General features: G+C 42.5%; 1 protein-coding gene across 5 annotated transcripts in view; it reads right to left on the bottom strand.

Moving 5' to 3' along the window:
- The window catches only part of LOC143020348 (uncharacterized), a 273,138-nt gene that overhangs the window by 3,856 nt on the left and 243,622 nt on the right, over positions 1-25,660 (bottom strand). For all 5 annotated transcript variants that reach the window (XM_076176705.1, XM_076176695.1, XM_076176724.1 and 2 more), the window contains 5 exons: positions 5,804-6,222; positions 4,804-4,974; positions 3,559-3,829; positions 3,109-3,237; positions 289-399 (listed from right to left, as the gene is read on the bottom strand). In XM_076176705.1, the coding sequence (XP_076032820.1) occupies positions 289-399; positions 3,109-3,237; positions 3,559-3,829; positions 4,804-4,974; positions 5,804-6,222 (1,101 nt within the window). The remainder of the gene's footprint in view (positions 1-288; positions 400-3,108; positions 3,238-3,558; positions 3,830-4,803; positions 4,975-5,803; positions 6,223-25,660) is intronic.

The following is a 25,660-nucleotide window of genomic DNA, read 5'->3' as shown; positions in this document are numbered from 1 at the left end:
CACAACTACCAAGTCCTGTGGCAAGGACCAGTGATGATTGGGGCAGGGGATGATGATCCCTAGTAGCCTCCAGTTATAAACTACATAAAAAAAACTGTTTGGTAAAGGGTAGTTCCACACTTGAAATGACAGCATGCCTCAGAGGCCACCCACATGACCAAGCAGCCTTACTTAGGAGCCACTTTCTCACTTCATATGAGAAGTCAAGAAAGGTTGCCCTAAATATATCCCTCGTGATTTAAGACTTAAAATTGACCTCTTTAATATGAACATCATAGCTAAGCATACCTGAAGTGTTGGAGGCAGTGGTGGAGGTACTAAACTTGTGAGAAGAAGTAACTGATGAAGGGGGAGTGGCCATATCCGTGTCATAGGAACTAATGTCAATATCTGCCATAACTGTAAAAATAAATTCATATCAAAATGTTAAATTTCTCAAGAAAACAGTGCATCTTCCATCAATATAATGAATAGCTACACAATATCCCTGATAAAGAATTATATCAATGGGAAAATTGTGAAAGAAAAAGAGAGGACACGGAGAAATCCCTTTGGGCTGCATCAAAATATCATTCACATATACTCCCTTAACCCCCCCCCCCCCATGGGCACAGTATTTTGAAGAGTTGTTGAATGAAGAGAATATTAAGTCTGATTGTGGATGATTCCAGGAAAATGGTTGCGATGGGAGAAGATGATTGGACTATAGGAAAAGGATATACAAAGACCAGAGAAAAAAAATGAAAGGTAGTATGGCACTTGGGTTACATGGTTGTCGTGTGGAGTTTCTAATTAACAGAGTAGTAGTTATTGTGCAATGGCCAATGAGATTGTTTTGTGTATACCTAAGGGAAGGAAATGTGCCAGTGGACTGGGGGAATGCATGTATAATTATACCATACAAAGAAAAGAGGATAAATATGAATGTTGTAGTTTTAGAGGGATCATTCTGTTAAATGTAGTCAGTATAGCACATAAAAGATGTTAAGAGGACTAGGAGGGGAACAAAAGAGATAATGTGAGAAGAGCAATGTGGGTTTAGGAGGAAGAGGGTGAATAGATCAAGTTTTTGTAGTAAGACATATACAAGACGTTTTTGGCACTGGGTAAGGGTGTTTTCTGGGCTTTCTTGGACTTGGAGGCAAAGACTGGGTTGACAGAGACATTACAGTGTGTGCTGTAACTGTATGGAATAAGGGAAAGTTTGTTATGGATGGTCTAAAGATTTTACATGTGCAAAAGGCCTTGGGGTTCAAAAATTTGAGTGAATGATCTGAGGTGAAGGTGGGGCTCCATTAGGGTTGTTCGATATGTATGTAGATAGGGGGTGAGGGAGGTAAACATGAGGGTGCTAGCCATGGATTTTGAGTTGGGGAGTGGAGATACAGTCTTGATAGGCTGCATCTGCAACTGTATTTCTTCTACTTTATACTTATATACATATGAAGAGCTAACAATCAGTGACTTTTCCACTCCTACTACTACTGACTTTGGCTAACTCCCTGGTAAGTGGAAAAGAGCCCTTGGTATATGTATGTATGTACTACTACTTTCAGCTGGTGATATAGAAACAGTCCTTCACTACTATAACAAACACAACAGTTTCTTCTCTGTGAAATTTAGGAGAGGGCTTGAGTACTATTGTTAACCACTGTAGGGCAACTTGAGGCAACTAAAAGCCCTCTCCCCTTTATATGGTGGTTGGCAGAATCAAAGCACACACTTACATACATACATATACCAAGGCTTTTTCCCCCTTACAAGGGAGGTAACCAAAAAGAAAAAGGCATAAAATCATTCCCACCCATTCCATCCCTAAATACACTCCACTCTCCACCCTCCCTCCCATCTTATCACCTCCTGGATGACGAGTCATCCCTGCACCTTGTCCACTGCCCTGGGTAAGAGGCAGTGTTGCAAGTCACAGCACATCCACAGCAAGGCCGCTTCATTAAATCGGCGACCCCGCCCCCTCTCCGTCCCCCCATGCATAAAAGGAGAAGACGGGGAGAAATCCCTTCGGGCTGCGTCAAATTTTGCTCACGCATACTACCTCATCCCCCCACCCATTCCACCTCATGCATCACATCATCATCCATATACAACCATTCTCCATTCACCCATCTTCTGTCCTCTCCCGTCCTTCTTCAACAGACATTCCCCTCTTCCCCAAAGCACACACACACACTTAATTAAAATCCACTCAACACTCCTCCCATTTCAGCACCTCATAGATTAAGAATAATTCCTGTCTACCACACTGCTCAGGTCAAGAGCAATGCAGTGAGTTACTGCACTTTTAACAGCCTACAGGAATGACGGTGACAGGTTGAATGTGGCTATAAAGGGTGAGAGACAGGAGGAAGTAAGTTTTAAGGATTTAAAGCATGTGGCACTGAATGGAATGGATGTGGAGGTGAATTATCAAATATAGGAGGTAAGTAAATGTCTGGGGTAGAATCAAAGTATCATGAGAAATGAGTATTTGGGAATGAATGCTAACACAAGGCTGTAGCTGTATCAAGGAGCAATTATCCAAACCATTGTATGGAGCAGAGATTTGGGATATAAAGGAGGCACAAAAATTTATGAAGTTCATAAATATGAGAGGTGTAACAAGGATGGACAGAGTGAGAAAGATGGAGGTGAGGCAGAGAACTGGGGTGGACAGTGCATAAAAGTGTGTGGAAAGTAGAAGTGGATGGTGTGTAACTACGATCAAGAATGAAGTTGATGGTTGGGGTGATGGGAGCCTTAGATGCATGAGAAGTGTTGAACAGGGAAGTGAGTGCAAAAAGATAAGAGTGAATGGAGTAAGTATTGAATGGATGAAAGGATAATGTAACCCAAATGGATATTCTTCTCTTCTGCTATGTAAATTACATTGTAGCCTACAGAAAAAAAGGACCACTACTAGAGGTACAATCTTCATGAGATTTAAGCAGGAAAGAGAGAAATGGTCAAGACATGGTAATGAAAGTAAATTTTCCTCTCCCAATCCTGTTAACATTTTGAAAATCATTCTTACACAAGTGCACTGTATTTTGATAACATTCAGCAAACCTATATTGGTAATAAGACTTGTAAGCACTAAAAGCTAATATTTACGTGAAAGTCTGTTTCTCCTGGTAAGATGTTGCACAAGTCCACCTCTTGATGTGGGAGATGATTCTCTGCATGTAGATTCACAAAGACTTGCTATTTCAGGAGTAGAGTCGCTTAAGCTGTACTGCAAACCTATAAAGATGTAAACTTCATATACTTAGGGTTCAATTGTGGCCAGTGCAACAGTTCTAAATCTTCATTTAGAATATCTAAATCATTATTCAAAATAGCTATAAAAAAAATTGGAGATTCAGTTGTTCATGTATGAAACAATACATCTGGACTACATATAGGTTCTGTAATGCATAGCAGGTACCAATGACAGGTGCCTACATTTGGTTGTCTTGCAATATGGTGCAGTGGAGCATATGTTCTGTAGTTACCAACCTATCATATACCATTTTCTTTCCAGAGTAAACCTACAATTCTCACTTCTGCAGCAATCAGACTCACCACTTTTGCCAAGAGGAGAGTAATGGAAAGGGGTGTTGGCATCCAGGTTGTTATTGGTTGCCTGTGGCAGGTGCTGGGTACTTGTGCCCCTTCTGAGAGCCTGGCGCCTTTGCCTGGAGGATTGTGTGGCATCAAGGAGGAGGCGGTACCACTGGTCAAGTCCTGCTTTACACTTGAGCAGTACCTTGCCTTCCCGTGGAAGGGAGAGAGCTAGTGCAGGTCCTCCTCGGCGGTCTTGCCACTCCACACCCTCCACACTTGCTAAATTGACCTGCAATGAGGAAATTTCACACATAAATACACAAATAATTTCTTACAAATTAAATTTAACCAATCTGTCTAACTGTGTTGTAGATCTACTACCACTACTCCTGCACATTCTTTTGGGCAATAGGCCCCATATGTTGGTGATCATTCCACTGCAAAATAATCCCAATTAACTAATGCTATTCCATAATTTCCCTTGGTATGCAGCACACAAATTTATCTCATTAAGGATGCAGACTCATGATAAATGAGATTTCTGAATAATAAACACCCTATTTTGTCCAGAATCTTCCTCCCTAGATGAATAAAATTACCTGACATAAGTCAGAACACAAGCCTGTAGTCACCTAGGTGAGTGGGTTATATATAGCTGGATCTACCAGTAATTTGCCCTAAACCAACTAGGTTTACAGCAACATCAAGACAGGACTTGCTAGATTAATCACTACACCCACCTCAACTCTCGACTATAATCACATACTTCATGTTATATTTACTAGCAACTTCAATTACCCATCTAAAACTCACTCTCTCCCTGATAAAATAAATATTGCCTGATAATTCATCAACTCATGATCCTGGAGGTAACCATGAATTCACATCATCTTTTATATCAATCCCTCTGATTCACAACAATCATTGTTCCCTGCCCCAACAATCCCTAAAGCACATAGGGCAAAAGTGAAAACTTTAGTTGCAGCATGCTTTCTAGTGTATGTTCAAACCTAGTGATATCCTTTACAAATTTAGTTCTGACTAACACTACAATTTCATTCAGTTGAAGACCAAGCATACTGTACAGGTATGTACAAAAGTACATAATCAAGATATTTTGTTCTAATTCTACACTTAATCTGCATAAAATTTCCTGGACCAAAATTTAGCCTAATAGCATCACCATCTGAAAGCAGCTTATCTCACATGCTAAATTAGCTTTCCTTTAATACTAGCAACTTGAATATATGTAAGACCCTGTACCTTGAATATAAATGACCCCATCTCAGAGTACTTGGTGGAGCCCCTCCTGAAGCAGGCCAGGTAGTCCCTAGTGAGGACAAAGTAACGTTCTTTCCAACGGGAGAAGAGTCTATCACGGGCTTGCAGAAGAACACCTTTCTTGAGGGCAGGCACAGTAGTGACGCCTTCATCCTTGGAGAAGTGGAGAGAGTGGGCAAGTATTTATATTACAATGTTTCTAATTCCTAATGACTAAAATCTTTATCAAACAGCTGCACAACCTTCAATTCTTTGGCAAGGTGGCACAATTTCAAGAAACTGTTCATGTTTATGGCGGACAATTTTTCTTAATCAAAATGGGAAACCAGCTTGTCAAGGGTTTTGGAATTTACCCTGTTCAGGAGAGGGGGAAGAGGGAGAGAGAGAAAGAGAGAAAAAAAAAAAAAGCATAGAGAGTACTGGTACTTCAACTTGCAACCAAGGTTAACAGTCCTTCCAAATGGCTTTCACCAGTTCCACTACATCAGCAAGCTATGATAAATTATATAAATAAAATATATAAACAGGATACGAGCTATGCTCATAGGATCCTGTCTGTACTCCCAATGGTCAATTCAGACCTTGAATTGTACCATATCATTTCAAATGTACATGAGCATATTCTGAACTTACATTGATAAAAAAATTAACTTACAAATACATTCACTCTATCTTTCTACTGTTGTACAGGCAACCAGTAACATTATCCACTTTATCCCCATACTTGTTGTGCCAGCACTTCTGCACAATGGGTTTAACAAGATCATGATTCATGAAACATGTAAAAGCTGTCACCAGTTTTAGACAGGATATCAAAGATACGGATTCACACATTCATTTTCTATACTGTAGTTCATAAAGTGGTATAATGTTCACCAGCTCACACTGGTATAATGTATAAACAAAGTTCTTCTGAAATAGTGAGCATCTGTTTTCGTGAAACTACGAGTTTTGATAATTACAGAACATGAAATTTACTTACTCTGTCAGAGTCAGGTGTGGATGATCGAAGGGAGTGCTGCGACAGGGAGGAAATCGAGCGGATGAGAACATGGGGAGGTGTATTGGCCAGTTTGGCCTCAATACCATTGAGGTGTTCCTTGGCGGGGCTGCTGTTGGCACTGCTACTGCTTGAGGTAGCGGTGTTGCTGTTGCTTGGAGGAGTACCTCGAAGGACAACCTTACCACTTGTCGTGTTGGCAACTGGTGTCCCAGGTCCTCCCACATTTACACCACTGACGCTTCCTCCCCCACTTCCTCCACCTCCACTCCCATGTCCTCCTCCACCCCCTCCCCCTCCTCCACCATTGACCTCACTTGCAACACTACCATTGGCACTTCCACCTCCGCCGCCTCCACCACCACCACCACCACTGTTTTCCACTAACATGGTGTGCACTTCTGGAAAAGGAAAAAAGAAATAATGGTTAAACCACAGCACAATAGGAATGGCATAGACAGGGGTGGGGGTGTATTACTGGGGACATTGTCCCCCTTTCAATTTGTAAAACGAGGACATTATCCAAAATAGCTTTTATAATTATGAATATTGTGAGCCTGACCAAGCCCTCTCCCTAATTGAAATCTTGGTTATGCATGTTAATTTCATAATTGTGAAAAGGCTGGTAAAAAATACAAATAAATTAAACATAAGGATTTTCCATAATAAATACCATTCATCAATCGGTAAGCTTCAAAAAGTTTGTGGAAAAAGTCCATAACTAAAAATTATATAGAAGGAATTTGATTTTATTGCACCTGGACATTCTTTTACCAACGTGTTATAACAAGTTCAAACATGAACCCATAAATGCAGGTAATAACGCATTACCGCCAGCTGAAAATCGGACACCATTTAAGCAACATGGAATCCACCAAAATTGAAGCCAGGACTAACATTAAATTCATGGTGAAAGTCGGTTGGGAGAATAGGGAAATCATTGATGCTCTGAAACAAGTTTAAGGTGACAATGCCCCAAAGAAATCAACAACATACAAATGGATAAGTTGGTTCAGAAGTGGAAGAAACGAAATTGAAGATGAGCCCTGCAGTGGTAGGCCATCAATGTCAGTTTGTGAGAAAAAACATTAATGCTGTCCGCAACATGATTGAAAAGAATAGACGAATAACCACTGAATCAATAGCAGATACACTTAACATCTCCATAGGTTCTGCACACACAATTCTGGTAGAGAGTTTGGGACTAAGCAAGCTTTTTGATTGATGGGTCCCTAGGTTGTTGCGCCCAGATCAGCAGCAAACAAGGGCAGACCTTTCAACAGAGATTTTGATCAAGTAGGATGAAGACTCTGAAGCTTTTCTGCAGGGAATTGTGATAGGGGATGAAACATGGCTCTATCAGTACGATCCCGAGGACAAAATTCAATCAAAGCAATGGCTGCCCTGGGGTGGAAGTGGAGCAGTCAAAGCAAAATCATGGCCACTGTCTTCTGGGATGCAGGAGATTTTGCTGGTTGATTTCCTTGAGAACAAGAAAACAATCATATCTACTTATTATGAATGCGTTTTGAGGAAACTGTCCAAAAATGTCTGAAAAACGCCCTGGAAACCTGCATCAACCTGTCCTCTTCACCACGACAATGCAAGCGCTCACGGTGCTCGGCAGACAAGAGCTGTACTACATGAATTTCGATGGGAAATCATCCGACATCCCCCTTACGGCCGCGATTTAGCCCTATTCGACTTCTTGTTTCCAAAATTAAAAAAATAATTGAAAGATACCAATTTCCCATCATTTGAAGGTGTAAAAAGAGCTGCTTTGACATGGTTCAGATCACATGATCCTCAGCTCTGCTCTGACGGACTTAATGGCTGGGATCAACGTTTGCAGAAGTGTATTGACCTTAATGGAACATATGTTGAAAAACAGACATCATAACTGGAATTTTTTTTTCATACTGTCATTTTTCCACGAACTTTTTGAAGCCTCCTTGTATTTGTTATAACTGAGCTATGCTAGATGGTTTGTTGACATAAAAAGTTTCTGTTGGAAAAAAAAGTTTTTTTTTTTTAATTCCTTTGAGTGCTAAGTTTATAGTATCCTTAACTTGAGCCAAAATCACCGATAGAATATCAGCATAGTCTATCTGGTCAATCGTCTTTTTTTTTTTTTTTTTTTTGCGTGTTCATTCTCGACTCCCGCTCAGTCTTCACGTTCATAGGATTCTGGTATAGTGTACTCAGTTTCATCATTTTACTAGCAAAGTCAGTATGTCAACTCATAATTGTAATATCTACTAAGGAAAACGTGCGACTTGAATAAGAAACCAGTCTTTGGAGCGCCAAAGGACCATGGCCAGCCGCTACGGGACTGGCAGCGAAACTCGAGGCTATAATTGTTACCAAGTGCCTCTGAAAGTGTAAAGAAGTAAATTATTTTTTTTACCTTACATGAATATTTAGGATTTAAAAATGGTTATTCACACATGACGAAAGTCATTCATGGGTTGTCTGTCGACAATGTTCTTTTCGTCCTCGCTAGTTTTCCAACAATCTCAAATTGACCGTGTGGACTACTGGTAATTTTGTTCCCCCAGCAAATTCTATTTAGGCACGAGGGACCCCACGACATAACAAATAATAATGTTACTAAGAACAACCTCAGAATTGGAATTTCTTTATTAGTCACTTGTGTTTGTGTTGCTTCCATGATATTCTGCTTCCATAATATTCTATGATATTCCGCTTCCATGATATTCTGCTACGTAGCTATTGAAACACCTTGAGTATTTTCATTAACCCTCTCGCTATATTTCACAGCTTTAATACTTATTCTGGCTGCGCCTGGGGATTTAATTTCACCTTAGGAAACCCCTCTCACAGCGTTGGGCTTAGGTCACCATACGCTTGATCCAGTATTCATGATAGTACATGTCTTAAACAGTTACACAATCCACAGCACATTTGTGGTTTCTTAAAACATTTGGCATAAATGGATGGTAACTTTGAAGCCAAGGAGCCAAGGACACAGAAAATTCTTTTTCATGGCTGAATAATCGTATCCATTCTTTTTTGGAGGGAGTATACTTATCCATGTGGTAAATGAAGCAAAGCGCTCCCTGGTGTATGCCCCCAGTTGATGATATACTTGAATCACTAATCGGGAAGTGCCGAGATATATTACGAGGTTGCAACGAGTTGAACGGACTGACCTCAAGGAGATCCTTGCTGTCCACTAGCCCTCGTCACTAACAACTTGTTATTATGATTTATGGGTCTGTTCCTCCCAAGGTCTAACCCTTGACCGTGGTCACTCTCCCTAACCTTCAAATCCCAAATCCACTGCGTCGGACAGGTATTCATCATTATCATAATTGCGTGCAAACACTACGCAGAAACACCGACAGTGGATATGACTAAATTGACGCGGTCTTTAGCAAGAGTGCGTAGATACAGCGTCTTCTGCTCGATAGTGAGCCAAAATTCCTAAGCAAATACCAGTATGGAAACTATTCTTACTGCATGTACTTTAGTCTGCATGTTTACATATTCTCTCGTTCGCAGGGAGAGTCATCCCCGGGTGAAAAACCAGCTCTATAAAATGTTCAGGAAAATAAGAAACACGTGGGTGGACAAGGAAGGTTACGTACATTTACTGCCAGGTTGGGTGACGCAGTAAGAATCGGAGGCGGCGGCGGTGTGGTGGTGGCGGCAGGTGAGGAGAGGGCAAGGCACGGGTGCTCTGTACCCGTAACCTGCCCGTCCACCCACTCGAGCACCCTCACCGCCCTCACGCCCATATAAATGCCCGACTATCACTTTCCTGCTACTTCACTCAGAAACCTGAGCAGGTATATCACATGCTTTGCTCACTCGCGACAATGCCCATGCAAACCACTAAACCGTAACACGTGGCTGTGAAGCAAGTGAGGGAAGCATGACAAGAGCAAGGCTAGCATTCTGGAGCTCAGCGTGTTGGCATGCTACTAGGCTTAGTTGTTCAACTTTTATCGCTCAGGGAAGGGAAGGCCCCACCATAGCTGTTGTCGAGTTGTTCGTGTGGCGGTTGGTCCATGTAGCAATTAAAACTAAGTCCTGTCCTGGGTAGGTGAACCGGTGAAGATCTCCCTCTCAGCCCCTGGTGGCCACCAAAAAGGCACAGCTGCTCAGTCGATATGGGACCATCTCTCGTGTTTGGAGCTGCATCCCCGTCGTCTGAATTGTACGCACAAGCTGCTTGGGGAACTCACTTATGACGAACACTTTAGGTCACGGAGGAGGAAATGGAAAGGGGGACGAGAAGAATATGAGGAGGGCAAAACGGAAGTAGAACAATAAAGGAGAGTGAGAGGACGTAGATGCCCCGACTGTTTGTAGAGAACGTGGGACGGATGTTACAGAGGTGACGCACAAAACAACAATGGCGTTGACGGCAGGCGGGAATGGAGATGAAGTGGCGGATATGCTGTGAAGGGAACAACAGGAGGTAGAATTGGTACCCGAGGCTAAGCAGAAGGCACGCTCCGAGCGAAACGTGGAGGCATAAGGAGGGGGAAAGGTAGGAAGAGAGGGACAGAGATACTGAGGTGTCATGGGTAGAGGAGCCTAAGGGTGAAGCAGGGGAACAGAGCCGGGACGACCCGGGCGTCTTACGCGGGAAGGGTCACAGCGGTCATACTACTAAGTGCCCAGTGCTACATTGGGGGTACTGCACCACCAATCCACGCGTGGACTGGGATTTATATTATAAACAAATGTATACAACGCAAGTGCATATGCTCAAAATGGATTAAAACCATCAGCTCATTGCTTAATTTTTTCCGATATATAGGGCGGCTGGTCAAAAGGCCACTCAAAAGATGGTCGAGGCTCAAAGCGTTACGGATTAAAAAAGTACGGTTTCAACTGAACCAAAATAACAAAACGGAGACGAGGTACTACGAGTTGTATATAATCCTGTAACACACGGCAAGCATGTGTACACAATATGCTAACCCATCCTAGTTGTGGGTCCACACGCACACAATATTGTGCCCGTGGGTTTTATGGAGCACGGCCATACCATATGCCACAATAAAGGGCCTCCCGAGATCAAATAATGGATATGGTCAGAGTGGAGGAACGTCTACTGTGGGACAAGTGCGTCAAATGAGAATTTTGTTTTGTGTTCCTTCTTCGCATGATACAGACCCGTTCGGCTGTCGGTTTATCGCAACTCGAGTCACTACAACGGGAGAGACAAGTTCACGGTAAACACATCTGGGGCTGTTGCACTAGTGTCTTTCTTGTTATTTGTACACAATAGAAAAAAAGTGTCAAAAACAGGCCTGGATTATCTATCAATCTGATCGCCTTTTAATTGCATAATGAAACGAAATATTTATAAAATATGTATATATACACAATACGTCATGGTGTGCAGATATTCCTATCGAAACGGGTTTTTGGGGGTATCCAGAAAGGAATCCCACGGAAAATATATGCCAATATGATTAGACGATTGCAGAAGGGGAGCATCAGGTTAACTTAGAGTTTGACTAGGGAGGGGAGAGAGGAGCTGGGAGAAGGGTGGAGTGAATGAAGCATTTACGCCAGGATATACCTAACCGCAGCCAAAACAAATACCCCTTTTTACTGTGGCGTACTGAAATCGGCTGCAAATACGTAAAAATGCACCCCGTTGCGTTCACACGTACTCAATCGTACCGAATCATCTTTCAATACAAAAAATTGCGATCCTATTGACAACTACACGAAGAAAAGCAGGTAAAAGATGCGTTCATTCTGCAAATTATTTCTACCCTGTTGGCACAAGTGCCCGGACTACCCGGTCTACTGTGGAAAATAGAAGTGATATCGCTCTACGGGCAATGCATGTATGGGCGCTGCCACCTTAAAAATAGAACACTCGAGGGCGCCATCTGTACACAAGAGCTTATTATTAGCCTACCTTCCTTGCAACTCAGACCTAAAAAGGGAGCAACAACCTGAACATTCCATCCCTTATTTCAAAGCAGCCTCCAGTAAAAATTCCGTTAAGTATTTATGCTCAGTTATTGCCGTTGGGGGGGGGGGTCCATACTGGATCCTCCGCCAAAACTTTATGGTCCGTATTCCAAAAGGCGATGAACATGACCTACCGAACCGCGCTCCAACCGCGTCTTACCCAGAAGTGCACCACAACAATACTAACAGTAGGTGTCGGTCTAAAGGCAATACGACTTACATGTGCGAATACAATATTGTGCAAATTGAATAACCTAAGGTATTAGAAAGCACAAAAACTACATATCTGCAGCATTTGTAACAGTCTTGAACATTCCCTAAACGTAGTGGTTCTCAAGCTTGTTTTGCTGACAGGCCCTTCAGGGCAGAGTGCCGCCCCGGGGAAAGTTCTCAGCGACGCCCCCCCCCCTCCCCATCACCACTTTCCATTACCATCACTTACAGCCTGTTTTAGCTATTGGCTGGCGAAATAATCAAACGGATTTTAAAAATTGTATTGAATGTCCCTATTGCAGAAAGGATAAGGGAAAATATTTCATAATTTGTTTATTCTAACGCAAAATTCGTATATTACGGTAAAACATTCAGGGACTCCTTTGACTTTTTTATTATAATTATTTTGTCAGCCTTGTAGGGGGCATGTCTAGACTAGAATTGCCGCCCCCTAAATGTACCGCCCCAGGGCATATGCCCCCCCATGTAAAAGCCCTACTACCCATTTCATCCCCACATACTCCACTCCCACTCACCACCCCTCCCTCCCTCTTTTCTTGGCTCCTCTTGGATGACGGGTCATCCCTGCATCTCGCCCACTGCCTTGGGTCAGAAGCAATGTAGCAAGACACAGGACATCCACAGCAAGGCCGTTTCATTTAATTGGCGACGCCCCCCTCTCAGTCTCTTCATGCAGAAAAAGAGATGGGGAGAAATCCCTTGGGGCTGCTTCAAAATCTCATTCACACATACTCCCCCACCCCCTATCCACTCTTTTCCATGCACCACAGCATCATCCATACACAACAATTCTTCAATCACCCCTATCTTCTGTCTTCTCTCTTTCTTCCTCAACAGACATTCCACCTTCCCAATGACCCTTTTACATCCATCGATCTCATCCTTAGATGCCCCCTCATGTTCACTCCTTCACCCTCTGCCTTACACATCTCTTTTACTAATCTTTCTTCACTCGTTCTTTCCATGTGTCCAAACCATCACAATACTCTTTCATCAACTCTATCTCCCAACTCCCTTTCCACCCCCGCACTCCTCACCTCCTCGTTTCTCACTCTATCCACCCTAGTAATTCCTACCATACTTCTCAGGCATTTCACTTCAAACACATTTAAATATTCTTCTCTTATGCTCCATGTTTCTGTCCCATACAGTGCTATCAGCACAGCCACTCCTTCAATCTCTTCTTAGAATCCATTCCTCCACTCCTCCCTTTTCCACCAGATTCGCACCCAAGTATCTAAAGCTCACTTCCAATTTGCTGCCACCCTCTCCCCTTGTACATCTCATCACCTTACGTTTACCCACATTTATCTTCAATTTTCTTTTGCATACCTTCCCAAACTCTGTCACTAACTTCCTTAACCCCTCTGATCCTGCCACAAACGCAATGTTGTCAGCAAACATCAACTGGTTTATCTCCTATTTTTTCATTTTTTTTAACAATCTCCAATCCCCAACCCCCCTTGCGTTTACCTCTCACACCACCCCATCCATATATACTGTAAACTGAACAGCCAATCTGTGAATGCTCATTTCTTCTTTTCTATAATCTTTGCTTCATCACCCCACCACTCACTACCTTTCCTTCTACTTCCTCCCATCCTCCTTGTTCCACACACAATCTTTGCACACCCTGTGATTACTTGAAACACTCCATTCCTCCTCCACTCCTAGTTCTACTCTGTCCTTCACTCCCTCCCACTCTTCTCTCAGCGTCTTGTACTTCTTTTCTTTACCATTTAAGCATTTACTCTAAGCACCTCCCTACCTCCTGTCTTTTCCTCTTTCTCCATCTATCCTCCACTCTCAACTTACCTTCTACCAAAAAATTATTTGATATTCACCCACTCTCTACCCTTAGAACAAGTATATCCTTACTTCTTCCTACTCTTCTCCTGGTTATCACTATATAGTCCATTAAAGCCCTATCTACCACCCTTCCATCCACCACCCTTTCCCATGTGTACTTATGCTTGACTTTCTTCCTAAACATTGTATTTGCTATCATCAACTTTCTAGACACATCACCAACTCTCCACTATGATATTTTCCTGTAACTCAACACTTTCCAACCACTCCGTCTAATGATTTGTCTCCTACTCAAGCATTGAGATCTCACAGTACCACTACATTGATCTCTCTAAACACCCTATGCACTCGTTTAATTAAATCTACCCAAAAAGCCTCTCTTCTATATTCTTCTCACTATCCGGCTCATATGCACTTACCAAAACCCACATCCTTCCCAGTTCCAGCTTCATCCACATTAACCTTGAAGAGACCTCCTTCCATTCCACAACATGTTTACCTATCTTTTAATTTACTAGTATTGACACCCCTTCTCTCCCTCGTCCTCTCTTCACTCCAGACACCCAACCAGTCCCAAACTCAAACTCGCTCCTCCTTTTCAACTTAGTTTCACTCAATGCCGACACATCCATCTTTCTTCTCACATACGTACTGCCTATCTCTTACATTTTACTATCACCTGTACCACATCCACGCACATTAAAAGACCGAAACCTTAATGGTTCTAGCTAGAAAACTCGCAGACCTTCGTACGTTTTTTCTTTAAGGAATAACCCTTTTGGGGCTACAGAGAGCAGGATGCCTTGTCCTATCCCCATCCCGTTTTTGTCGCCTTTTACGATTCGGGTGGGAATACTCGGTACCAGTATTCTTCCTCCCTACCACAGGATTTGGCGAAAAAAGGAAATTAATATTCAGAGAAGTGGTAGTGAACAGCATTACGAATGGGGGGACATAACGTAGGGTTAGTCGCAATATAATAAAGTAACAAATTCTCTTTGAATTGATATTTCCTCTATCACACAAAATGTGTGGCTCGTAGGGGCGCCCCATATAGAAAGTAGCAGCTGGATGCTACTGAACAGCTTTTAACCACACAATAACAGCAGGCAATACCCCAGACGAGGTATTGATGTAATATGTAATGATGTAATATGATGTATTCTGATGTAATATGCAAATAAAAATGCACGCGCGCGCACACACGGATTGGCAAATGCATGTTTAGAAAAGACATTGTATTTTTCTACAGATATGAGCTGTGGTTAACATAATGATACGTGAAGTTTATGACAATGTGATTTAAAATGTAGCGATTAAATTAGTGCGGCCCATTAAAATACTTATGTGGCTCTCCAACATGCCTTCCCTGTATGAAAACCGCCTTATCGCATAGGCTGTACATTCCTGAAAACGTGCGGAAAGCGACACTCAAAGCCCAATTCAATTAAGCCACAAAAGTACATTACGACGATCAAACGTATTGTACCTACCGACTAATTTCTGAACAAAATTCCTAATACTGCGAAAGCCTTTCGAGCTCTCGGTCGAAGTGTTCACAAATTCCGAAACACAAAAGAATGGGCTGAAACAAGAAAAAACATTTGTTTTGTACGAAAAACCCGGAAGCAAAGCAATTAAAAGTTTCCTGCCAAAGCGAACTGCGGGTAGCGGTGCACAACTGCATTTCCAACGGTTTTGTTTCAAGAGTAAGCGATGACGCGTGCAACGTTTAAACCATTAGATTAAAATTGAGGAGACAACGTCTGAGACTGTAAAATATGATTTCAAGTGCCTACAGATGTCAGATTTTATCATTCGAATGCCGTTTGGCGGTGAGGTACCATTCCCTCTGATTGGAAATAGGATTTGGTTCTATCTGGATGGGGAAGGAGACCGGCAGGACTGCAACAACTACTACATTATTACAGTGTTATGTGTACCAGGCAAGGTCCTCACCCATCTGTTGTTGGCAAGGGTTCGTTCACATCTGCTAAAGTTTCAGAGGCCTGAGCAGTCTGGATTCACACCCGATAAGTCGACATATCCTAGCGCTTCGTGGAAGATTTTGTGAAGCGCAGATGTAACAGAAACAGCTTGCATCCTATATTTTCAAGGTGTTTATGCACCATGGGGTGTTCTGGTGTCTTCTGAAGATCCGTAAGATTCCTGCAACGATAACTGGCCTGATGTATGACTAAGTTTTGCGAAAATGCTGTGCTTCTTTCCTATTAATTCAGGAGTACATGGGAACGTCATCTCCCCAACACTTTTCAACTTCTGCACAGACTGTACTGGACAGTTGCTGATCATTCACTGCGATGCATCCACTGAAAATAAGGTCACAAATCTGGTCTTTACCGGTGATGCTGTACTTCTTGTGGAGTCGTTGGATGTTCTAACAGGAGCCCTAGAGTCACTGCATACAGAGAGGCGAGGCTTCGACTTCTGGTCTCCTTGACAAAGACGTCCAGGCGTTTGGGGTCATACTGGTTGATACAGTTCAGTTCGCCCATACACGTAGCGAGGGCAGTGAGGCACAAACTCGTGGCTGAGGCAAGTCGACCGATCCTAGTTCCTTGGAATGGGAGGGGTGGCTGCAAGGCAAGCTGTTCGAAGACACATTGGGGATTGGCGTCGGTGTGTGTGAAGCGACCCCTCCTTCCCCAACTGCTCCTAATTGATGACGATGAATGGTTCAAGTGCATTAAACCTTACGCAGCGTTTTACGACTTTAATATTGATTTTTGCTGCCGCCTCACCCGGGAACCTCACCCGGGATCACAACGAAAGGGGAATCCAGAATCAACACTTCCTCCATCAGACGAAATGCATTAATTGTATAAGAAATGCTTGGAAGCTGTGGAAAACTGACTATATTGATCCATTCGATAGTCCCGCCGACATATATACTCGCACTGCTGCCAAACGATTTCTATGGAACTGCTTGCGGTGGAGGTGGGGGTACGACTTAACCGTCCCTGAACGTCAGGGATAGAAAAGGGTTGCGAGATGGCATAGAAAATAAACATCGCACGAAAGACTTCAACGATCTTGCCACAACTTCGGCAAATCAACTAATATACAACAATGAAGAAAAATATCACATTATGCTAAAAGCCCATCACACACGCAACTCGAGTTCGTTTGAGTAGAGACGTGGTTACAATACTTAATTTTTAAATCTTCAAATGTCAAATCACCTTTGCGTCATATAGTGAGAAGCTGAATGACGAACTAAGAGAAGTTAAACCTATACGAACATTAAACATATTGTTGAACTGTCCTTAGGGAAGTCTTGAATACTGTAAACGAAGTAGTCTTCCAGCTTTTCAAGTTGACAACATCTGACGAGAATCTAACGTGACAGGGTCTCGAGGGGCTGAGCGAATGATTGATATCAACCAATTACACCAGACAATACAATTTTGATTAACTCCTTCCTAAGTACTTCCAACACCAAATAACTTGTTATTTTCAGGTTCAAATCCTAAAACCCCCTAGAGATGTCAGCGTACGTGGAAAGTTACCGAGGGTAGTTGCAGCATATATAGGGCATGACGCTACCGCTAGAAAAAATCACTACTTTTTTCCGTGCTGCAACTCCAGCTTTGTCCGCCGTTCATATATTTCAATGCTCCTTGCATCCTAAGTTTCCATTACATAAATCCCCAGCTTACGAAGGCTTGCACAACCGCTGCCGTTACATGATGTAGCTGCTGCTGTGGTCGCCCGGTCATAGCGATTCCCAACATTGTCTACAAGCCAATTTGTTGGACACAGCACTGTTAGGCCGACGTCACAGGTACCAACGGACTCCGTATACGTCCGGCAGAGAAATAAATCATCACTTCAAAACGCGAATCAACGCTGCCGCGGGCCACGACCAATCAGAATAGTCGCAGCTATACGACAAAAGGGGAGTGAATCCTCTGAAATGGACGACCGCTTCCTGGGATAAAAAACGAATCCTGCTAAGATCTGAATAAATCCACAACTGGATAGCTGAATAATATGGGTCTGAAGCTGACCATGGGAAAGGAAAAAACAAAGTGAACGAGAAATTAAAAGTACCATACTGAGTAATATTGTTTATACATTATGAAAATTATACTGCAAACGCAAAAACAACTACTCATTAGTAATACAAGTCAAATTATGTACGTGTGTGATTCACTATGGTCTTGGATCACGTGCTGGGCTCATATATGGCCGATCTATCGGTAATGCTATGACCTTACACCCCTACACTGACCTTACACCCCTACACTCACCCCAACTCCCCGCCCATGAGTTGGAGTAACGACTCACAGCGCAGCGATACTAAAATTATTTCAGCCCTAGGAGGGACTCGAACCCGGACAGCCTTAGGGGCAGGCGAGAACTTTACCAACTGCGCCATCGAGTCGTGTGTGTGTGTGTGTGTGTGTGTGTATGTATATATATATATATATATATATATATATATATATATATATATATATATGAGAAATCACATAAACTCGTGATTCTAAATATGCGGAAAAACCACCAAGGAAAAAGATAAACTGATGACCAAGCGCTTTCGTCTATTCAGAGGTACCCTGAGGATGTCTGAATAGACGAAAGCGCTTGGTCATCAGTTTATCTTTTTCCTTGTTAGTTTTTCCGCATATATATATATATATATATATATATATATATATATATATATATATATAAGGAGGAAGCCTCACGCTGAAAATTTGCTCATAATAAGACCAACACAAGGGCAATGTCAACAGCGTCGTCAGGGTCTATTCATTTAGTCTTTCTTCCATATATGGGTTTACCTTATAGTATATGTAGTTGAAACTGCTCATGAGATTCTGTTTCTATATCCCACTTATCCTTAAATACATAAATGAATGAATGTGTGCGCGTGCGTGACATATAGCAAGGAATGGTGAGAGAAATCCGAAAGAAACGAGGGAACTTAGGATGCGGTGGAGGAGAGACCATGTGTTGGAAATTCATAGAGGGAGCAGCATGGACATGGAGGCTCAGCAGGGACATATGGAGACGAGAAAAGAGGAGTACGGCAAGGCATGTAGGAGGTCAGTGCAGCCTCTTCTCGTAGTCGAGCTCTACGTATACCGGCATATCCCTTAGTCATGTTCCATCCGAGGTAAAGAAGCCGTCGAGTAGGAAGATGGCAGTAAAGACATCGGAGGAGGGGTAACGTGACAGACGCCGTCAACTCTGAACGTGATGGGATGCGCATACGCTAACGCGCTGCCGCACAGATGGGAGAACTGTTTCACCGTGTTCTCTCAATACAAATGGGTGATAAGAACACATCGCCCGACTAATTTGCGTTGATAGAAAAATAATGCACCGTGAAAGGAAATGAACAGTAAGAACAGCCAGAAATAACAGCCTAGAGGAAAGCCTGGATTTACGAAACGACTCTCAGTGTGTGTGGGTGGGAGGCGCTTTTGTTTTGTGTTCGCTTACACATACATCTTCACTAGTAATAGGCTATTTGTAGTATTGATAGTAGCAGTAACAGGATAATCACTAGTCTTCGCTCCCCTCCACTCGTCTCCTCTCGTCATCATCCGACACTGCCTACACAACTGAAATACTGTAAACGGAAGTCACGTGAACAGGAAAAAGGGAAAGGACATCATCCCCATCCCCCATCACTTCCATTACAGTGCCCCCTACCCCCTGACTAGCATACAACGACAGCAAAGCTGCTAAGTGCACACTTATAAGCTATTACGCACACCAGCATACAGTAAACGGAAGTCACGTGAACAGGAAAAAGGGAAAGGACATCATCCCCATCCCCCATCACTTCCATTACAGTGCCCCCTACCCCCTGACTAGCATACAACGACAGCAAAGCTGCTAAGTGCACACTTATAAGCTATTACGCACACCAGCATACAGGGATTACACTGCAAGCGCAGCCTCTTATCAACTCGCCAACCTTCCTTCTCACTAGATCTTAACGGGTTCCACAACATTAACTGTACCCTTTACGAGTCGCTCCTGAATGAACGCTACACGGAAACGACATAACCATTTTCCTCCTACTACTACACCAAACGTCTATTCACCGTCACACCTCCAGAAGCATTACCGTCCGAGCACTCGATCCCCTCCACCCCACCGAGTATGTGATGTTCCGCACTCCACATCTTCATTGGTTTACGAGTTATTTCACTGAACATTTCCATAGTCTAAATTGTCATGTTAGTGAAAAAAATCATCAAGTCATTAGCCTAACATATATTTTTTCCTGAACACTTATTGAGATTTTTGCAACCGACACAATACTTGATCACCGAGTGGCAACACATCGGTGGTAGGAGATTTTAAACTATTTTCTACTATATAGCCGGGCAAAGGATAAGGAAATTCCTTTTGATTGTGAGACAGGTGGGGAAGGGGCGGTGCAGCATCGTGTGGCAAGGGCCTGAGCCCGAGACGAGCAAAGAGGAGAAATACCTGACGAGGAGGAAGATTCCAGAGTAAAAAAATAAACTATAAAAAGGGGAGTAAAGCGGATGGTCCGCGCCGTCTGTCTGTGACTTCATGCCACTTTTGGGGATGCGAGAGGGGTTGAGGGGAGGGACAAATGCGGCAGGTGCATATGCGCCCAGCAGCAACGCAAGGAAACTCAATTCCTTAATACCTTTTTGCCATTTCTCTCTGCAGTCCTTTGTAATTATATGTACTGATTTGTGTGGCTCCAACCCAACCACCACATCCTCCTCCTCCTATAGTTCTGCTGCAGGACTCCAGTGACCAATCATCCTCCCCGTTCGTCTCGACCTGCACTCCCACAGTCGGTGTTGCTGCGCGGCTGTGTAGATGTCTCCCCGTGTCAGGCAAGACGGTCTGGCGAAAACGGGTCCCGAAAGCTGTTAAAAACAAATTCCAGGAGGATGAAATCTACCAAGAGTATTAAAACTTTAAATGAGCTTTCGTGCATGTAAACTCAATCGCCCCATCTTCACCAGCCTCACGCATCTGAGTCTTCAACCACTTCAAAACGGTGACGCACTTTCTGGATTTTCTTCCAGCTATGGATAGGTCATTTTATCAGTCTGAGAGGGGAGACGCCAGCCACCTATCAGATCTTCTTCCGACAGGAATCCGCCACCCCAGCTGCATCAAATCACCTTGCCTTGACAGATAGGTAACTCAACTAGTACGCCACACAGTTGAAAAGGTTACCTTGGAACGCTTCCCACCTCCCAATGATACGCAACTGCCAGAGAGAAGGAAACTTTAAAATGAAGACGCAAATTTTAAGCCATATGCAGTAGGAGGGGAGGGAAAGGGGGTATAGTTCGGAAGTAAGAGGCCAGACAGGCTGGCCCAAGGGATGGAGAATAGGAGAGGGGCAGTGGGGGAGTGCGTCGCAGGACTCGTCGCTCGCATTCCCTCCCTTAAGGCATCGCTCACTACGATATCCACTCAATCATTCCGTGCACCTCGTCCAATGGGGACAACCTACAGTCTTAAGGTGCGTGTACATTGTGGATTATAATCTAGCTAAACCTGGCGTGGTCTAGCGAGACTTATCTAAATATGGTGTACAGTACAATAAAATTTACTCTCCCTCTAGTTTTGATAGGGTAGGTAGATTAAATGTAGTGAAATTGCTCTAGCGTTAGAGTACACTTGAGTTCGTTTGACGAGGAAGTCTCAGACAGATTTAAGACTTGTGTATGTCCCTGTCCAGCCACCTAATTGCTGCAACTGCAACGTTAGTCACAGGAAAGGATTTGAAGAAAAGAGAAAAAGTGTGTGGGTCAGAAAATGAATAGCCATATGAAATGACGGGGAGCACATGCAAAATTGTTGAAAAAAAAAAAAAACGGTTGATGACGCAATATCCTACAATAACTTTCTACATACAGTATGTTGCCAAAGGTTATGAATATTTATTGGAAAAAGTGACCCAATAAAAATTAAAAGACACGATATTCATGCCACTTTCTTTTATTTTCCTCATTTCAATGTTCATTAGGCAACACAGATTGTACCACTTTCGTGTGATTTCTGAGTCAGGAATATTTAATGTCTTCCCTGTTCATTTTATAGCACTTTCCTTCTTTTCTTTATTGCGGTACTACATCAACGAACCATTCACACTACTGTAGTAATAGGATTGGCCACTCACTATTTTAATTTTCCTTGGACGTCATTTTACTCACGTTGTACATTAATAGTTTTATCTTGAACGACAAAAATTATCTAAGTTGACAAACATATCTAGAGCAGTCTCAGTACGCTCTCTCCACCTTGTGTCCACTAGAACACAAAATAGACTACAACTCTACCGAGATCGGACACTAAATCTAGCTACAGCACTCTCACTGATGTTTACACTATTTAGAGAGCTCTAGCTAGAGCAAATCTAGCTAAAATCTCTACAGTGTGCACATACCTTTATACAATCTAACTTACAACATGCCCGCCGCAGCTTTATCGCCTCCGACAAACCATGCCCATCAACAGTTACGCGTTGTCTCTGTTTTGTGAACGTTGTCGTGGACTAGATGTTGATGCTTTTGGATGTAACTGAAGTGCACAGCATGGCGTACCCAATACACAAAGGTGACCAACACGTGGGTCTGCTCTCCCGGGGAAAGCTAATTTCAGACGATGTTATTCCTGCGACTCAATGTATAAATTATTATCTCGCATAATTTGAAGCCGTTTATTAATTATCCTGTTCAGAACCGAAGCTTTCAGCTGAAAGAAAGCGTCATTAACCGAGATATGTCAGCAATTTCCTCTCGTCCACAGCTAGAACACACACCGGGCAAGATCTTTGCGTCTGAGCTTTTCAACGAAAAACCAAGTGAAAAAATATTCTGATAACTTTCGAATTGCTGAAACGAGCAGCTCGCTGCAAATCTGCATGGGAGGGAATTACCTGGGCTATTTGGAACATGGGACTGTGCTAAGCCTAAACGTGGTTCAACATCTAACTTGGGTTGTCTCCAGGCCCCGTTCAAGGAGCGTGTTACACCAAACTATAAGCGATTCGCCTCTCCAGCTTATAATTTTTAAACTCCTTTTCTATGCACGCTTAGATATACCTGACTAAAAGAGTACCTGATTCAACAAACTCATTTTTTGTTGATGTCGAATTGGTACATTTTTACTGAAAACAATCCTTTATTACGAAAACTGACTGAATAAAAAATACTAATGAATAACGAATTGAGAAATCCTTACTGCACCTATCACACGAATGTTGCCAACATCACCAATCACACATGAAATATTAAATTACGCCAATGTAATGTTGTTTGATAATTCAATATAATGTAATTTTAAGAAGAAATATGTGGTAATTTGAACAATGTAATGTAACTTTAATTAGATAGAGGTTATAATTAGAACGATAACAAATAAAAGGTCATAATGATTAGCATTAGAGACTTCAAGGGAAATAAATGACGACCCGACCAAATTTACCGGTTCCGAAGAGGATTTTCACTTCGACACCGAAAAGGTGTACAAGAGGAAGGGAACAATAGGAATGGAAGAACATACGAGTGTTTAGGTAAAGTATTAACGAGTTCAGGAACAGAGATAGTATGTAAGTTTCTACGTAAATATTCTCGGTTAAAGAGAAATAGAAAAAGATGGGAAACAGTTTTCGGAACTAGTGTCGGAGTGGAGCTATGGTGTCGTCCTGGTTTTTTTTTTTTTTTTTTTTTTTTTTTTTTTTTTTTTTTTTTAAGAACTTATCGAAAACAATTCTGGGACCAACTATGCAGAATCAAGGGGTGACTTATCCCCGCTAACCGAATCGGATCCAAGGAAAGATAACATAAACCCTCGGTAGAGGAAAGAGAATTCATAGTTCAAAATGAATCATTATTACAAAAATATTTAAACATTTATCATAGTTGTTACATAAATACAATTTTGTATACAATAAAACCAATTTATGTAGAAATAGTGAGTACTTACCAAGTATATATTTATATACATCTGAAATGTCATGGGCTTCAGGTCGAAATACTACAAATGATCCCAAAAATGATTCATGATATTTCATGAAACATCACTTACGATGTCGAAATGTGACAAACATTTAAAAAAATACTCAACTGGTTACGATCTACAGAACTAACAATACTTGCCATTTGCCCTCGACACTTCCATCTCAAAGACTATCCAATCAATCAATTAATCAGTAATTACTGTGGAAAACATTCCGTCATTTCCTGCTTCCAGTGCTAATTGGACCGAAGTCGAATTATTAGCGTTCGAATGGAAAAGAGAAAAAGGAAAAGTTGCCATTTATGACTTTCCCCTTACCTAGTAAAAGACATCCTGGATACATTTTCACGCTTCCTATGATTCATGGCATTGAACCTTCGAATGTTAGGTGAAATTTGTATAAAAAAAAATCCTTCAAAATATCTATGAAATGTGTGGTCATACAATATCCCCTTCACTCAGATGGGCACAAGATATCCATTACCAACTCATGATAAATTGTTCTACACTGGAGAACTTAGACGTAGTTTCTCTTTATTCCAACCCATCACTTGTGACCGTTTATTTGATTTTTTTTTTATTACAAGGTTTTTTATACCGGCTGCAGCTCGCCGAGACCGTGTTTACAGTAAACGAGGCAATGAACATATTTGCATCAGTTACAATTGAACTTGTATGTTATACATTATGATTGTGATCCACTACCAACAGCATGGCCGGCACTGCAATAAGGAAAAACTCCTCTTTAATTCTGGTTGATGTTGGAAGGTGGTTGGCGAAGACTTCAAAGGAACTTGAATCTAAATGGCACGATGACAAATGAGCCTTCACCTGCGTCTCTCCCTCCATTCTGCCCTGCGCTCTCAGGCGGTCCGATCAATCAATTTGCTGCCCCAAGTCGTTCTTGCAGGAGGCCCGCAGCCCCCAAAGTAACCGGCAACGGCCCCTGGCCTGACCCACATATCATTCAAGGAGATCCATTTTTACCAAAAATTAGTTTCACAAACAGTACCTGACCATGGGCAAGATGGGCACGGGACCATCTGGTACCCTTTTGAACTAATTTCTCATTACGGAAATATAAAAGCCCACTGCTTTTCCTCGTCCTAGACACGGCGTCGTTACAATACCCGCGACAAACTTGGCTGATCGCTACAGCAGCGTGCAGACGAGCTCTGAGACTACATCGAAGACAACACATCTTTGTCACCCTCCACTCCTCATTCCTGCCGACAAAGACCACTCTTCATCCACTGTCTTCAGGAAACAACAACTAGATTCTTCGTTGCACTAGTCTTTTTATACGTGCATTTTTCTTGAGCTCACTTAAGTCACTTGTACATGGACAAGTTATGACCAAGCGAATGGAGAGAAAAAGACGTGCGTGTGTGAAAGTGCTGCCTTTCAGCTTGAGTGGATGCCGACGGGCTGGATATTTCAAACGAGACGGGGATATGAAGGGGGCATAAATATAAAAAGGGAACACCTGCTATTTAACCTTAATGAAGAGGGATTCCACAATGTTTCTATACACGTATAAATATCATTCTGTGTACAACAACATTCTGTAGAACCTTTACGTCCAAATTGTCCTAAAACGACGGAACAAATAGATGAGGACACACAAAGCCAGGCTCACCGTGTGGGCGTGTTGGCCTTCAAGCTACAAGAGGGCTTAGTGGAGCTGGTTGTTGTATGGACGGCCTGATAAGGTCGGTGGTGTATTTGTACGTGTGATATGGATAATAATTTTGCTAACCGGCTGGGCAAAAAGCTGTAACAAGCTGTTGACAAGGTAGTGATGAATGTAAAATGTGCATTTGCGTG

The sequence above is a fragment of the Oratosquilla oratoria genome, chromosome 3 (assembly GCF_046742065.1).
Source record: "Oratosquilla oratoria isolate Oo_2021 chromosome 3, ASM4674206v1, whole genome shotgun sequence".
NCBI lineage: Eukaryota > Metazoa > Arthropoda > Malacostraca > Stomatopoda > Squillidae > Oratosquilla > Oratosquilla oratoria.
Note: the sequence above shows the minus strand (reverse complement) of the source record. Positions and strands in the feature narration are given on the sequence as shown.